General features: G+C 39.2%; 1 protein-coding gene across 2 annotated transcripts in view; it reads left to right on the top strand.

The window, feature by feature from the left end:
• The first annotated feature begins 10,517 nt into the window (after nucleotides 1-10,517).
• Nucleotides 10,518-14,834, top strand: part of RPL24 (ribosomal protein L24) — a 90,970-nt gene continuing 86,653 nt past the window's right edge. For both annotated transcript variants that reach the window (XM_053903307.1, XM_019448241.2), the window contains exons 1-5: nucleotides 10,518-10,622; nucleotides 10,747-10,822; nucleotides 11,597-11,707; nucleotides 13,776-13,912; nucleotides 14,317-14,380. In XM_053903307.1, the coding sequence (XP_053759282.1) occupies nucleotides 10,618-10,622; nucleotides 10,747-10,822; nucleotides 11,597-11,707; nucleotides 13,776-13,912; nucleotides 14,317-14,380 (393 nt within the window). In that variant the 5' untranslated portion in view covers nucleotides 10,518-10,617. The remainder of the gene's footprint in view (nucleotides 10,623-10,746; nucleotides 10,823-11,596; nucleotides 11,708-13,775; nucleotides 13,913-14,316; nucleotides 14,381-14,834) is intronic.

Below are 14,834 nucleotides of genomic sequence, written 5' to 3'. Positions count from 1 at the left end.
CTCTGTGCTGAAAGTGCAGAGCCTGCTTGGGATTCTCTCTCTCCCTCCCTGTTCTTTCTCTCAAATAAAATAAATAAACTTTAAAAAATACTATATACTTAAAAAAAAATAAAATGTAGGGGCACCTGGGTGGCTCAGTTGGTTAAGCATCTGCCTTTGTCTTAGGTCATGATCTCACAGTTTATGAGTTCAGGCCCCACATTGGGCTCTCTGCTGTCCACAAAGAGCACGCTTCAGATCCTCTGTCCATCTCTCTCTCCCTGCCCCCCCCCCACCCCCGCTTTCGTACTCTCTTTCTCTCAAAAAAAATAAATAAATTGGGGCACCTGGGTGGCTCAGTTGGCTAAGCGTCCGACTTCAGCTCAGGTCATGATCTCATGGTTCTCGTGAGTTTGAGCCCTGCATCAGACTCTGTGCTGACAGCCTCTGGTGTCTGCTTGGGATTCTGTGTCTTCCTCTCTCTCTGCCCCTCCCCCACTCACACTCACTCGTTCTGTCTCTCTCAAAAATAAACATTTAAAAAATAAATACATTTTAAAAACTTAAAAAATAAATACATAAATAAAATGTAAAAACTATGATTAGCTGTAGACTGTCCAAAAGCAGGAGGTAGGCTGGATTTGGTCCATGGGCCATAGTTTGCCAATTCCTTCTAGAGAATATCTATATAAAGTAGTCTTTTGAGTTTATAATTTCATTTGAAGGCATGAAAGGGAATTTCTGATTTTCTTCATAACATTTTCTTTACTCTAGTTTTATTTCTTCTTCTTTTTTTAAAATTGTATTTTAAGTAGGCTCCATGCCCAACATGGGATTTGAACTCATGACCCTGAGATTAAGAGTTGCATGCTCTACTAACTGAACCAGGCAGGTGCCCGGTGGGAGTTTGTATTTTAAAGATATTATTATTATTCGTATTCTTTCTGTATTATAGATTTTGTATTATAGTTAAATTTGAAAATCTTAGTGATTTCAAAGTTTTAAAAGTATAATTTCAGAAGAAAAAAGTTAACATATTTGCATTCCTCAGCATATCAATATACTTCATTTCTACTTGATATTATTCTCTCAACTGGAAAGGAAGAAAAGCAAAAAAAAAAAAAAGTTAAAAGGTATGAGATGACCAAAAATTTGACCACAGGGAAATTTTCAAAACCTATTTCTTGAAAACAGCAGTCCCAAATCTATGTACGGTATATACTCATTTTTGTTTTAAAAAAATATGGGAGGCAGGGGTCTAGATATATAAGAGATTGAAAAGAGGGACACCTGGGGCTCAGTCTGTTAAGCATCTGACTCTTGATTTTGGCTCAGGTCATGATCTCACAGTTGGAGAGATTGAACCCTAAATTGGGCTCTGTGCTGACTGTGAGGGGCCTGCTTGGGATTCTCTCTCTCGCTCTTTCTCTGCCCTTCTCTATTTCTGTCTCTCAAAATAAAATAAATAAACTTTAAAAAAAGTGAGAGATTGATAAGAAACAAACCAACACGTTAACAGGGACTTCTCTGGGTAGGAAGATTACGGAGACATTACTTTTCCCTTGCATGTGGGTTTTTGTTTTTGTTTTGAAAGAGAGTACCAGGTGAGGAGAGGGGCAGAGAGGCCCAGGGAGAGAGAGAATCTTAAGCAGGCTCCACACTCAGCATAGAGCCCAACACAGGACTTCATCCCATGCTCCCAGGATCATGACCTGAGCCGAAATCTAGAGTCTGACACCCAACTGATTGAGCTACCCAGGTGCCTCTAGCTTGCCTGTCACTTTCTAAAATTTTTACGATAAGTATATCTTTTATTTTTTAATGTTTTTATTAATTTACTTATTTGTAAGTAAGAGAGCAGGGCAGAGTGTAAGCAGGGGAGGGGCAGAGAGAGAGGAGACACAGAATCTGAAGCAGGGTCTAGGCTCCAAGCTGTCAGTACAGAGCCTGACAGGGGGCTGAAACGCAGGAATTGTGAGATCATAACCTGCGCCAAAGTCAGACACTTAACTGACTGAGCCGCTCTGGCGCCCCTACAGTAATATATTTTTAAAAATAAACAGATATATGCTACACTATTTTAAAATAGAACGTAGGGACACCTGGGTGGCTCAGTCAATTCGGCGTCTGACTCCCGATATTAGCTCAGGTCATGATCTCATGTTCGTGGGATCAAGTCCTGTGTCAGGCTCTGTGCTGACAGTGCAGAGCCTGCGTGGTATTCTCTCTCTCTAAATAAACAAAGTTAAGAAAAAAATAGTTTAAAAAATGAATCAAGTTGGGGGGGGTGGGTAAAAACTACCACTCTTATAAATGAACTTTTTGAGCTTTTAAGCAGTCTTCCAAGTACAAATGAAACTTAGAACTTTTTATTTACACATTCACTTAATTTTCAATTGGGAATATAATGAATCACTTTTATAGGTTCCACTGCCTTTTGGAAACACTTCAAAAGAGAATGAATGAAATTAAAATGTCAAGAATCCCTTTATCACTCTTTTAAACAAGAAACAACTTCTTTCCAGTTAATTAGTTAAAGGCACCTGAAGAATATCTCACAGTAGCTTTATTCTTGAAATTATTTATATTTCCACCTGTTTCTTTTCTCAGATATTAGCTGATTATTACATGTGGAAAAAATAAAAATTTTAGTATCTCATCTTGACATGGCTAACTCCTCTATATTCATTGTTTTGGCCCTTCCATTTATTTAGAAGTAATTACTTTATCTGTCTATTATAATTTATAAGACTGTTTCTGTCCACCTTCCTGAAATCTTGTTGCTTTGAAGAATGGTGAGCTAACCGTTTACATACAGTGGGCATGGTGGAGACAATCATTGATTGGTTCCCCCATCTGTTTGTTTCCTCTCTCTGGAAGAACTCACTATTTGTTCAGCCCGACTCTCTGGAAAGAATTCCAACTGAGCCTTTTTGTAATAATAAGGCAGAGCAATCCGCTCCTCTGTCCAAATATTATTATAGGATTTTTTTTTCTTTTTAAGTTTATTTTGCAAGAGAGAGAGCACACTGCACACCTAGCTTTTACATTTTAAGTGACTGGAAAAAATCAAAAGAATAACATTTAATGACACCTAAAATTATATTTAATTCAAATTTCAGTGTCCATAAATAATATATTTTTGGCATAAGCCATACTTATTTACCTATTGTTAATGGCTGCATTTACCATACAATAAAGAACTCATGATTGAGACCATATGTGGCATTCTTAGCACTTCCATTACCTACTACAAATCACCACAACACATTTTTACCTGACACGATTTCAAGTGCCATGCGTTATTACCATACTGTGACAATTTATTGGTTTGTTTTCTTACCAACATATACCTATCATATTAAAAAAAAGAAAAAGAAAAATGTAGACTTAAAATATTCTGTCTTTAAGGTATGGTTAAGTGTGGATTATTTTGTTATCAAATTAGATGGCAAAATATTATGATTATTCTGCAGTGAACCATTCTCTGTGCTTAAAGAATGCAAGATATGTCTACCCACCAGACTAAACAGCCATCACAATATTCCCAAACCACAGGAATCAATCAGAAAAGTTAGAAAATTTTGATATCTCCTCATACTAAAATTTCTTCAAAGAAAGAAATGAGAGAAAAGAGCCCATGGCCTATTTGTTAGACAGGCAAAGAAAGTCATTTACTTATGGTATGTTAATTAAATGATGTTTGCCGCAGCTGAAGAAATATATCTAGAAAAAATAAACTGGTTTAAGACCATTAGCCTTTAGGTGAGAACAGCTGCTTTAAGTGTTAAAGATGCTGGGAACAACATCAATAGGCAATTTAAGTTATTTGGTGAAGGCAAATTATTTTGAATGGTTTCCCATGGCTCTTAATGAATGGGCAGGTGTTATTGATACAGCTTATTTGTGCCCATTTGTTCCAGAAATCAATGTTTGAAACGACTGAAGAATAGCTTCTATGAATAGGCTACATGAAACAGGTGACAATATTGTTAAAGAAGTAGAGAAAACACTAATTAATTACATCTGAAGTGAAATCAGCTATGATGTGTTACAACTTATGTAAGTAGAAAAAGGCTCTGTTTGACACATTTTCAACACTTGTGAATATGTAAGGTGCTAAATTCTATGGTTATACCATTATTGTATTATCAATCAACAGGTACTTTGTGGAAAACATTTGAATCTACCATGTGTTGTTATTGAACCAGTAGTGTTAATAATAAACTTCATTTGTTCTCATGGACTTCCATGAAATCTTGTCAGAATTAGGCGCTGAATATCCCGACTTGCCCTACCACGCAGCATTTAATAATGTTTTATTGTGATTTTTTTTTTTTAACTCAGGGTCAAGATTGAAGTTTTTCTAAATGAAAAGAACCCTCCTAACTACTATTATGGAACACTGACAGAAAGGCTTTAGAATTAGTTTTTGCTAATTTGCTAGTTTTGATCATTTAATGATGCTTCTTAATGAACTCAACCTAAAATTATAAAACAACACAGCACTTACATGCAAAACTTATTCTAAGGTATTTTGACAAAAAATAACATTAGTAGATTTACAAGTTATATCAAAAAGCAAGATCTCCATTCTCAAACAGATTTGCAGTGGTTATATTTTTGAGCTCAAACTATAATTTTAGTGGTATTGAAAGATCTCCATGCAAATACAAAGGAAAATTCCATATTTTAAGACCCACTTAACTGTGCAATTAGCTTTCATTTAACTTTCAATTGGAAATAATTATTAATCATGCTAAAAAGAAAATATCAAAAGAATAATCTACTTCTGTAATTGACTTCTAAAAGATTGACATGCTCAATTATCATATGCCCTTGGATTGGTATTAGTTTTGAGCAGTATTTATCTGGGTGAAAACACATTTTTCAAAGATGAAGTATGTAAAATCTCATTACAGATCAGGATTGAGAGTCAAACATTTGTAATTGATTTTAATGGTAGGGAATAACTTTAAACCCTAATTAAGAGAAATGTCTATCTTCTACCTCCCCCCACAAGAATTTCATTTTTCTCTTTAATAGAGTTGTTTTTACCAAAACTCATACTCAAAACTGTCATTATATTTTAAATTTCATCAATGAAAATGTTGTGAAAATTTTTTTCTCTTATTATATAAGTGCCTATATAACATCCTCAATTTTGCTTGTTAGCCCACAAATTCTAAAATATTTACTATTTATAAACCTCTTTGGATGAATTAAAAATCTGAGCAGGAAGTTAGCCAGTTGAAGGGAGGAAAGATTTCCAGTCAAAGAAGATAGCTTGAGCACATGAGTGAGAACCAATAGAATATGTGACAAATAATAAGCAGTTACTACATACTGAAGGATACAAACACCATGCTTCCTTCTTGCATTTTTGAGCCAATCAGTAATACCAATTTCTTCCAGAAGATGGCTCCCTTTAATTATTTTACCAACATTTTATAACGAAAAATTTCCAACATATAGATAATTTGAAAGGATTTTACCGTGAGTACTCATAAACTCACTACTTTGATTCTCTTATTGACATTTTATTATGCTTGTTTTATCATACATCTTTCCATTTATCTATCCCCTCCATCCATTCACTATACTTCTCCCTATTTACTTAAGCCAGTATTTCATTAACTAGTACTCATTATTTATTTAGTTTCATTTCTTTTAAAGTAAAATTCACATACAATAAAATGCTCAAATCTTAGCGAACATCCCCTGAGTTTTGACCAACTGTGTAATTAACCCACAATCTATAGACATAGAACAGTACCATTACCAGAAATCTCCCTTATATACCTTCTGGCTCAATCCTTCCCTTCCCACCCAGAAGTAACCACAGTTCTGATTTTTTCCCATTAAAAATTAGTTTTGCATGGTGTAGAACTTGATATACATGGAATCATACAGTGGTACTTTTTGGGGGGGTAAGACTTCTTCCACTTAGCACAATGTTTTTCATACTCATATTGATGTGTAAATCAAAAGTTCATTCCATTTTAGGGGTGCCTAGTTGGCTCAGTCGGTTAAGCAACCTGACTCTTGATTTTGGGTCAGGTCATGATCTCACCATTCGTGAGATCGAGCCCTGCATCGGGCTGTGTGCTGACAGCTGAGAGCACAAAGCCTTTTTTTGGATTTTGTCTCTTCCTCTCTCTCTGCCCCTCCCCTGCTGTCTCTCTCTCAAAATAAATAAATATTTTTTTTTAAGTTCATTCCATTTTATTTCTGTGTAGTAGTCCATTGTATAAATATATATTACTGTTTACTTATATATTCACTTATTGATGGGGCACCTACACTGTTTCCTGTATTTGTTATGAATACAGCTGCTGTTCTTGTATAAGTAATTTTTTAATTAAAAAAATTTTTTAGTTACAAAATAATACAAATGGTGCTTACCCTCCCTATTTTCCAGGATCGAATTGTGGGATCGAATCTTTCTATCCCAAAGCACATTAGAATTGTTTGAAATGTTTTATCAGGGAAAAGTAATTAAAAGAGTACATAACAATATAGAGACTATTTTAATGAACCCTCCAACTCAACACCAGCTTCAACTATTATCCATTCCTGGTCATTTTTTCATCCATGCCCTTAGCCACTGGCTGCTCCCTTATATTATTTTAAGACAAATCCCAACCATTATGCTATTTCATCTATAAATATTTAGTATGTATCTAGAAGTATAAGAACACTTTTCAAAATTAAACATGACCACAGTAAAATTAGAACACCTAAAGGATTAACAGTAAGTCTAAGTATCATCCAAAATCCAATCAGTATTCAAATTACCCCATATGGTCTGTCCAGCATGTTTGTTCAAATCAGGCCTCAAATAAGGTCCATATGTTGCAATTGGTTGCAGAAGTTCTTAAATCTCTTTTAATCCATAGGTAGAGCCAGCTTCAAGTTGTGCAACCAATGCAGTCACACAGGGCCTGACACTTAGGTGCATCCCACACTTGGGGTTTAATGCTCTGCATTAACTGTCTAGGATAGCTGTAAATCTGTCCTTGAATTTCTGTTCTGTAGGTGAAGTACAATGGGGACAATGGGGCATGTGCCTGGGGCTTGGAGCCTCAGCTCACCCGCAGGTCCACTTCCTGCAGCCTCCTCATTTTCTAGGGATGGGTTCTGAGAGTGGCTGATTCTGCCACTCACCAAAGGTAGCCACACTCCCATGCATTCCAAAAGTGGCTTGCTGCCCACCCCCTTCCAAGACCCAGATACATAACACACCCCAGGGGATTGCCCATTCCCTGTGGGTTAGGCAGGGGGTACCGGGTGGAAGGAGATGGCCAGCTGGACACCGCCCCTGCCTCCCTGTTGTGGGGCACAACGTGTTGGTCCAGAGACCAGCAGGAGGGGCAACCCAAGAGCTCGCTTGGCCTTGCCTGTTCCAATGCACGCATCAAGTCACAGGGCAGGTCCCTGGGCACCTGTGAGGGGCTGCAAGGCCCTAGCGAATGTCCTTGCCTAAGGGAGCATGAGGTTAAACAGCAAATGAAAAACCACCATGAAAGGTCAAGAGACAGATTACTGAAGACAGGAAAGAGCTTAATATTTTATACCTTTATCCTGCTATTTGAAAAAGGAGACACCACTTTCATTTTACACCAGGCCATGAAAATTATTTATGCAGCTTGTCTTGTCAATTGGACAGGCTCTAATCTCTCTCCTTTCAATTTACATATTGTTGAAGAGTTTAAGTCATCTTGTAGATGCCAGTTGCATCCTTATGGAATTGTTTCACATGTTCCTGTCCTCCATATTTCATATAATTGATAGATATGAAGACTTGATTAGATTTAGATTAAAAAAAAAAATTTTTTTTTTTTGTTTATTTATTTTTGGAGGAGAGAAAGAGCATGAGCAGGGGAGGCGCAGAGAGACAGGGAGACACAGAATCCAAAGCAGGCTCCAGGCTCTGAGCTCTCAGCTCATAGCCTGATGTGGGCTTGAACTCAGGAGCTGTGAGATCATGACCTGAGCTGAAGTTGGACACTTAGCCAACTGAGTCACCCAGGCACCCCATAGATTTAGATTTTATAGAATACTTCATAATTTGTAATTTTAATAATGCTTTATAATTTTATTTTTTAAAAGTAATCTCTATACCCGATTTGGGGCTAGAACTCACAACTCAGAGATCAAGAGTGTAATAATACTCCACTAATTGACCCAGCTAGGCACCCCACTAATGCTTCATAATTTTAAAGAAAGCTTCATAATTTTTAATGCTGTATCTTTTTTTTTTTTAATGTTTATTTATTTTGAGAAAGAGAGAGCATGAGCAGGAGGAGGCAGAGAGAGGGAATCCCAAGCAGGCTCCATACCCAGCACAGAGATCAACGTGAGGCTCAATCCCACAAGCCTGAGATCATACCTGAGCCAAAATCAAGAGTCACGTACTTAACTGACTGAATGACCCAGGTACCCCACACTTTCTTATTCTAAGAGCATGTGAGCATAATATAAGGTGTGATACACACAATGTGTTACAAAGAATCCTGAAATGCCAGCTCAAGAATGACCTCCAGGAAAGAGTAAAAGAACTAAAATCCCTAAGATCTAGTTTCCTGCGTTTCCTCCGCAGAACTACTCAAGCCAAACATAATTTTGAAGACCAGTAAAATAAAATCTTCCTAAAATGCTTGAGAAGGGACTATAAATTCCAGGGTTCAGTGGACCAAATTCCTGCAGGTAAATCTTGGCTCTATCTTCTATTCTACTCAGGTGGTTTTCTTCCTTCCTTCCTTTTTCTTTTTCTTTCTTTCTTTCTTTCTCAAACATTTGTTTAATCAGCATCAATTTAAAACAAAGAGAGATGTATGAATGTCAGAGTTGACTAAATTCATCAAGCCACGGAAGCTTGAGGCATCCATCTGCCCATCATCTATTTAGATAATATCCTCCAAGCATATCAGGTATTCTGAAAATCTGGTCAGAGTTGGTCAGGCTGTCAAATTCCTCCTCTTTGCTTTTCATTTCCATGCTGATTTCTATTTACTCATTCTTTTCTCTTTTTTAAGATTTTATTTTTAAGTAATCTCTATAGCCAACGTGGGGTTCAAACTCACAATCCCGAGATCAAGAGCCGGATGCTCCACCCACTGAGCCAGCCAGGCGCTATTAACTCATTCTTAAGACTGGTTTCAACAAAACTACAGCTTTCTTTTTGTTTATTTGTTTGTTTACTTACGAGAGAGAGAGAGAGAGAGAGAGAGAGAGAGCGAGCGCACAAGCAGGGGAGGAACAGAGAGAGGGAGACACAGAATCCAAAACAGGCTCCATACTCTGAGTTGTAAGTGCAGAGCTCAAGGTGGGGCTCGAATTCAGGAACCGCAGATCGTGACCTGAGCCAAAGTCCCACCCTTAACCGACTGAGCCACCTAGGCACCAGTAACTACAGCTTTTTTTTTTTTTTAATTTTTAAAAATTTTTTATTTTTGAGAGAGACCGAGCATGACCGGGGAAGGGGCAGAGCGAGAGGGAGACCCAGAATCCGAAGCAGGCTCCAGGCTCTGAGCTGTCAGCACAGAGATGGGCACAGGGCTCGAACCCACGAACTGTGACATCATGACCTGAGCCGAAGTCAGATGCTTAACCGCCTAAGCCACCCAGGCGTCCCACTACAGCTTTCTTAACATCAGTCAGCCACTTCACTGGACTTTGCAAGTTTTTTCCACTACCTAGTTACCGATCCCTTTAGAGTGAGCGGCTTGTGTAGGTAGCATAGACCAATCATTACATTTTTGTTTCCTAGTCAAGTACTCCAACACTCAATTCGAGGATTGTCTCTTGCCACTCCCCACCATATGCTAGTTTCTAGCCACGGAAGGGCTCAAGCAATTGAGGCACTGATCCTCCCAGTGGGCTTGGCTAGAGCTCCCTTTTCCAAGCCTCCAGGCAAGGGCTTTGCCCTTCTCTGTGCAACTGCCAGCCGGCCCCTGGGCTGCAATAGACAGAAATAGAAACCTAGCTCTTCCAAGACAGGCAGTTGTCATTTTGCAATGCTTCAGCCCTTATAATAGGGATTTTGTAAACTGAATAAACTAATATATGTAAATGCTTTAGCACAATTCCTGGCACAGAAAGAGAACTCAGTGAATGTTAATTATAATTAATGCAAGGGGCCATCAAATACAATTTGATTAGCAAGGCGTGGGAGACAGTTCAGATGTCACTACTATTTTGCAAATGGTGAAATTATTAAACTTTAATTTTGTTGGTCGAGATAATGGGCCAACACGGAAGGCAAAATGTGACTTTAAGTTTTACCTGGGAGTATTATCTGCAAGTCACTAAAACTATAAAATGTAGAGTTCACATTCTGTGCAGCAGGACGATGACTCTAGGACACCTGACCGTAGAAGAGACAGGAAGATTCAGAAACCAACCGCCAGCCTAAGTGACGTTTACTTCCTGGCTCACAGAACCCGCTCAGTCTCCAGAGGAAGGAGGGGACGGAGAACACCCAGATCACTCTCTCTGGGAGGTAGACGTCATCACCAAGCGCCGGGGTCAGGGAAGGGAATTGGGGGAGGAGATTGCCCCACTGCCTTATAAGGCTTCTTCCCATGATCCTCTCTTTCTCTTCACCATCTTTCTGTCTTACCGGCGGCCGCAGCCATGAAGTGAGTGAAAGTCCTGGGTCCCAATCCGCTTCCATCGTCGGGCAGAGCACCTCTCCTGCACTCTGGGTTTGGCTTCTCCTCGCCGTAGACACCCTCTCTAATGGGCTTTTGCTTTTTGTTACAGGGTCGAGCTGTGCAGTTTCAGTGGGTACAAGATTTACCCTGGACATGGGAGGCGCTACGCCAGGACCGACGGGAAGGTGAAGGGCCGCGTCTGCTAAACGCAACTTGTGCTCCTAATTCAGTCTGAGCGTGTTCATTTGCCACATCATTCTTGGTCCCTGGAAGGCTTGTTTCCGGGACCCTGTGTGCTGTGGTTGTTAGGATCAGAAACCTCTAGGTGAACCGTTTTTTTTTTTTTTTTTTTTTAATTTTTTTTTTTTTCTCAACGTTTTTTATTTATTTTTGGGACAGAGAGAGACAGAGCATGAACGGGGGAGGGGCAGAGAGAGAGGGAGACACAGAATCGGAAACAGGCTCCAGGCTCCGAGCCATCAGCCCAGAGCCTGACGCGGGGCTCGAACTCACGGACCGCGAGATCGTGACCTGGCTGAGGTCGGACGCTTAACCGACTGCGCCACCCAGGCGCCCCTAGGTGAACCGTTTTTGAGGTTTGATTTAGTGTGAGTCAGGTCGGAAATTAAGAGTTGGGGTTACTTAAATGTCCCAGGAAATGAACCGTCAAAGTATCGCTATTTTTCGGGCACCGATGCCTCCTGGAATTTGATTACCCCAACCTTTCCTGCGGAATGAGCTTAAGTTTCCCCGCTCTGTGTACAAGACGGGACGGAACTCGAAGGCTTCGGTGGTGCCACCTGTGCCAGTTGTATGACACAAGCCTTTTGGGCTCGGCGGGCCAAATGAGGGGACAGAACTTGAATATTAAGAGTTTTGGGGAAAAAAAGAAGAGTTTTGAGCTCAGCTTTCTGCCTTGTTTAGTTAAGTAGGTAACTACTTTGAACTTGTTACTACAGGTTTTCCAGTTTCTTAATGCAAAATGCGAGTCAGCATTCCTTTCCAAAAGGAATCCTCGGCAGATAAATTGGACTGTCCTCTACAGAAGAAAGCACAAAAAGGGACAGTCGGTAAGTAAAATGCACTTTCGATGTTGGGGGTGTGGTGGGGCTCTTAAGTTTAAACTCTCTAAGCATCAGTTGCTGCTCCCTAAAATTATGGTAAGTGGGACCGTATGTGAAAGCGCTCCTAAGCTGTAAAGCATCAAACAGTGAAGTGAAAGTGACTGATGAAAACAGTGTCTCCTTATATACCTTAGGCTCACAGTAATGCCGAGTTGAAATTTGAAATGTTGCCTTGCCAGAATCTGATACGTTATGCATAGTTGGGTTATAGGGCACCACGGAAGTATTTAAAGGGTTCCACTGGGTAGAAATTCCCCTAAGTAATTTCTACTTAGGGGAACTTGGTTGTGAATATGTCTGTAGGATTAGTTCTGAAAGATATCAGTGGAGTCTTATAGCATACTATTTTGTTCTCATGACTGAAGACTTCTTGAAGTGCTTTTTTGGAGTGATGGAATTTTTTGAGGAAGGTTTGAGTGCCATGGCAGTAAGGATAGTATTCAGGACACTTGGAATATTTACTGACACCTCCCAGATTAATGGCATCACTAGGTGTTGTGGGAATTTAGAAGGAAAAACTTACTTCTAACTTAATTTGAAAGTAGACTTGACACACCCATTAGGATAGTCATGATTTCAAGGGGGTGGGGCGCGGGGATTACCAGTGTGGCTGAGGATGTGGAGAAATTGGAACCCTTGTGCATTGCTGAATTTAGGATGGTGCAAGCACTGTGGAAATGGCTTTGCAGTTTCTTAAAAAGTTAAATGGAACTGTGTCCAGCATCTACACCTCTAGGAACGTACCCAGGAGAATCGTAAGCAGGAATTTAACACAGATGACTTCTACGCTAATGTTCATAGCGCTATTATTCACAGCAGCCAAAAGATGGAAACAGCCCAAATGACCTATCAGTGGGTGAATGGACAACAAAATGTTACATAAATACAATGGAATATTATTCAGCCTTAACGGGCTGGCAAACAGCCAATATGGATAAACCTTGAAGAAGTTATGCAAAGTAAAAGAAGCCAGACACAGAAGGACAAATATTATATGATTACACCTTTATGAGGTATCTGTAATGGCAAATTCATAAAGACAAAGTAGAGGTTACCAGAGGCTGGGCAGGGGGAGGGAAGAATGTGGGGTTATTATTTAATGGGCTTGGGGTTTGGAAAGATGAAAAAGTTAGATGGATAGTGGTGGTGGTTGCAGAACATAGTGAATATATTTAATGCCAATGAATTATATACTTAAAAAATGCTTTAAAACGGTCAATGTAATGTTAATGTATCTTTTATTAGCAAAAGTTTGAATTTTACAGTTTCGATTCCTGGACATTCCCTAAGACTTGGTAGCTTTCCTGTCATAAATTATTTTCCAATTGACTTTTTTTTCAGTGACAGTACTTTAAGCAAAAACAAAATAGGTGAGTTGAGGTTTGGTAATTTTTTTCTAGAAGTAAATTCTTTAACATAAACAGTCGTATTAAAATCCCTTTTGAGGTAAGTACTCTCCAGCCAACTTCATTAATTTGACTTTGTCTTTTTAAAATAGTAAAAAATGGCCAGGATTTGCAAGAGATAATTTAATCAGTCTATAATTGGAAAACTTACCTGCATATTGCAGTATTTTACACATAGATATTTTTTATATATTTTCAAATGATTGCATGAATTATTTTTTTGTTGAATATTGCTATGATCTGAATGTATACTCCTAAAATTCATATGTTGAAACCTAACTGCCAAGGTGATGATACTAAAGGTGAGAACTTTGGGAGGCTCTGCCATCAGGAATGGCACTAGTGCTCTTACAAAAAATGCCCAAGAGCGCTCTCTGGCTCCCTTCAACATGTGGTGATATAGCTACAATAGGAAGAGGGTCCTCACATGACCATGCTGGAATCCTGACTTCAGTCTCTAGAACTGTTGGAAATTTCTGTTGTTTATCAGCTACTCAGTCTGATATTTAGTTGTATCAGCCCTGGCACGCTAAAATACAAATCTTAATTGTTTCCCCCATATCCATGAACAAGATTTATAAGTGTGCTTCCATCTTTTTGTTTCATAGGAAGAAATTCAAAAGAAAAGAACCCGCCGTGCAGTCAAATTCCAGAGGGCCATCACTGGTGCATCTCTTGCTGATATAATGGCCAAGAGGAATCAGAAACCTGAAGTTAGGAAGGCTCAACGAGAACAAGCCATCAGGTGAGGAAGCCTTTGTTATGAGCATTTCAGCTATTGGGATGAATTGTAGGTTATGACTGAATTTATAGGCATAGGGATCTAATCTGATGTTTTGTGTTTTGATACTTGAATCTATATTGAAATTGTCAGTCCTAAATATTGAGGTTTAGTAATACAGAAGCTTATAGTGTATGCTTAATGATTTGTTGAAATTCTATGTGCAAATAAGGCTGCTGTACAATTTCTAATCTATGTTAAGCTGACTTGGTTAATGATATTTATTGACAAACTCTTTGGATTTATCCTACGAATAATTGCAGGTGGGGAAGGAAAGTGATAATCTGCTTTCCCAAAACACTTTAGCTCCTTGTTAATCTGCATTAAGGAGCAAAGCACTTTGCCTTAAGTTATTTTTAACCCCACAGGGCTGCCAAGGAAGCAAAAAAGGCTAAGCAAGCATCTAAAAAGACAGCAATGGCTGCTGCTAAGGTAATTGTGAGATTGTCTTGGATTTCTTATTTAAAATAACAGGAGGAGGGGGGCGCCTGAGTGGCTCAGTCGGTTGAGCGGCCGACTTCGGCTCAGGTCATGATCTCACGGTCCGTGGGTTCGAGCCCCGCGTCGGGCTCTGTGCTGACAGCTCAGAGCCTGGAGCCTGCTTCCGATTCTGTGTCTCCCTCTCTCTCTGACCCTCCCCTGTTCATGCTCTGTCTCTCTCTGTCTCAAAAATAAATAAATGTTAAAATAACAGGAGGAGGGGCCCTGGTTGGCTCAATCATTAGAGCATGTGACTCTGGATCTTGGGATTGAGTTCAAGCCCCACATGGGGCGTAGAAATTACTTAAAAATAAAATTTTTAAAAAATAATACTAAAGTCAAATAAGAAAATTTACTTTTTAATCCAAATTGTGGCTAATGAAAGTTTCAAGGTGTTTTGTTGTTG

Source organism: Panthera pardus, unplaced genomic scaffold, assembly GCF_024362965.1.
Source record: "Panthera pardus isolate Hobbes unplaced genomic scaffold, ASM2436296v1 HiC_scaffold_16, whole genome shotgun sequence".
In the NCBI taxonomy this organism is placed as follows: Eukaryota; Metazoa; Chordata; class Mammalia; order Carnivora; family Felidae; genus Panthera; species Panthera pardus.
This window is presented reverse-complemented; position numbering and strand designations above follow the sequence as displayed.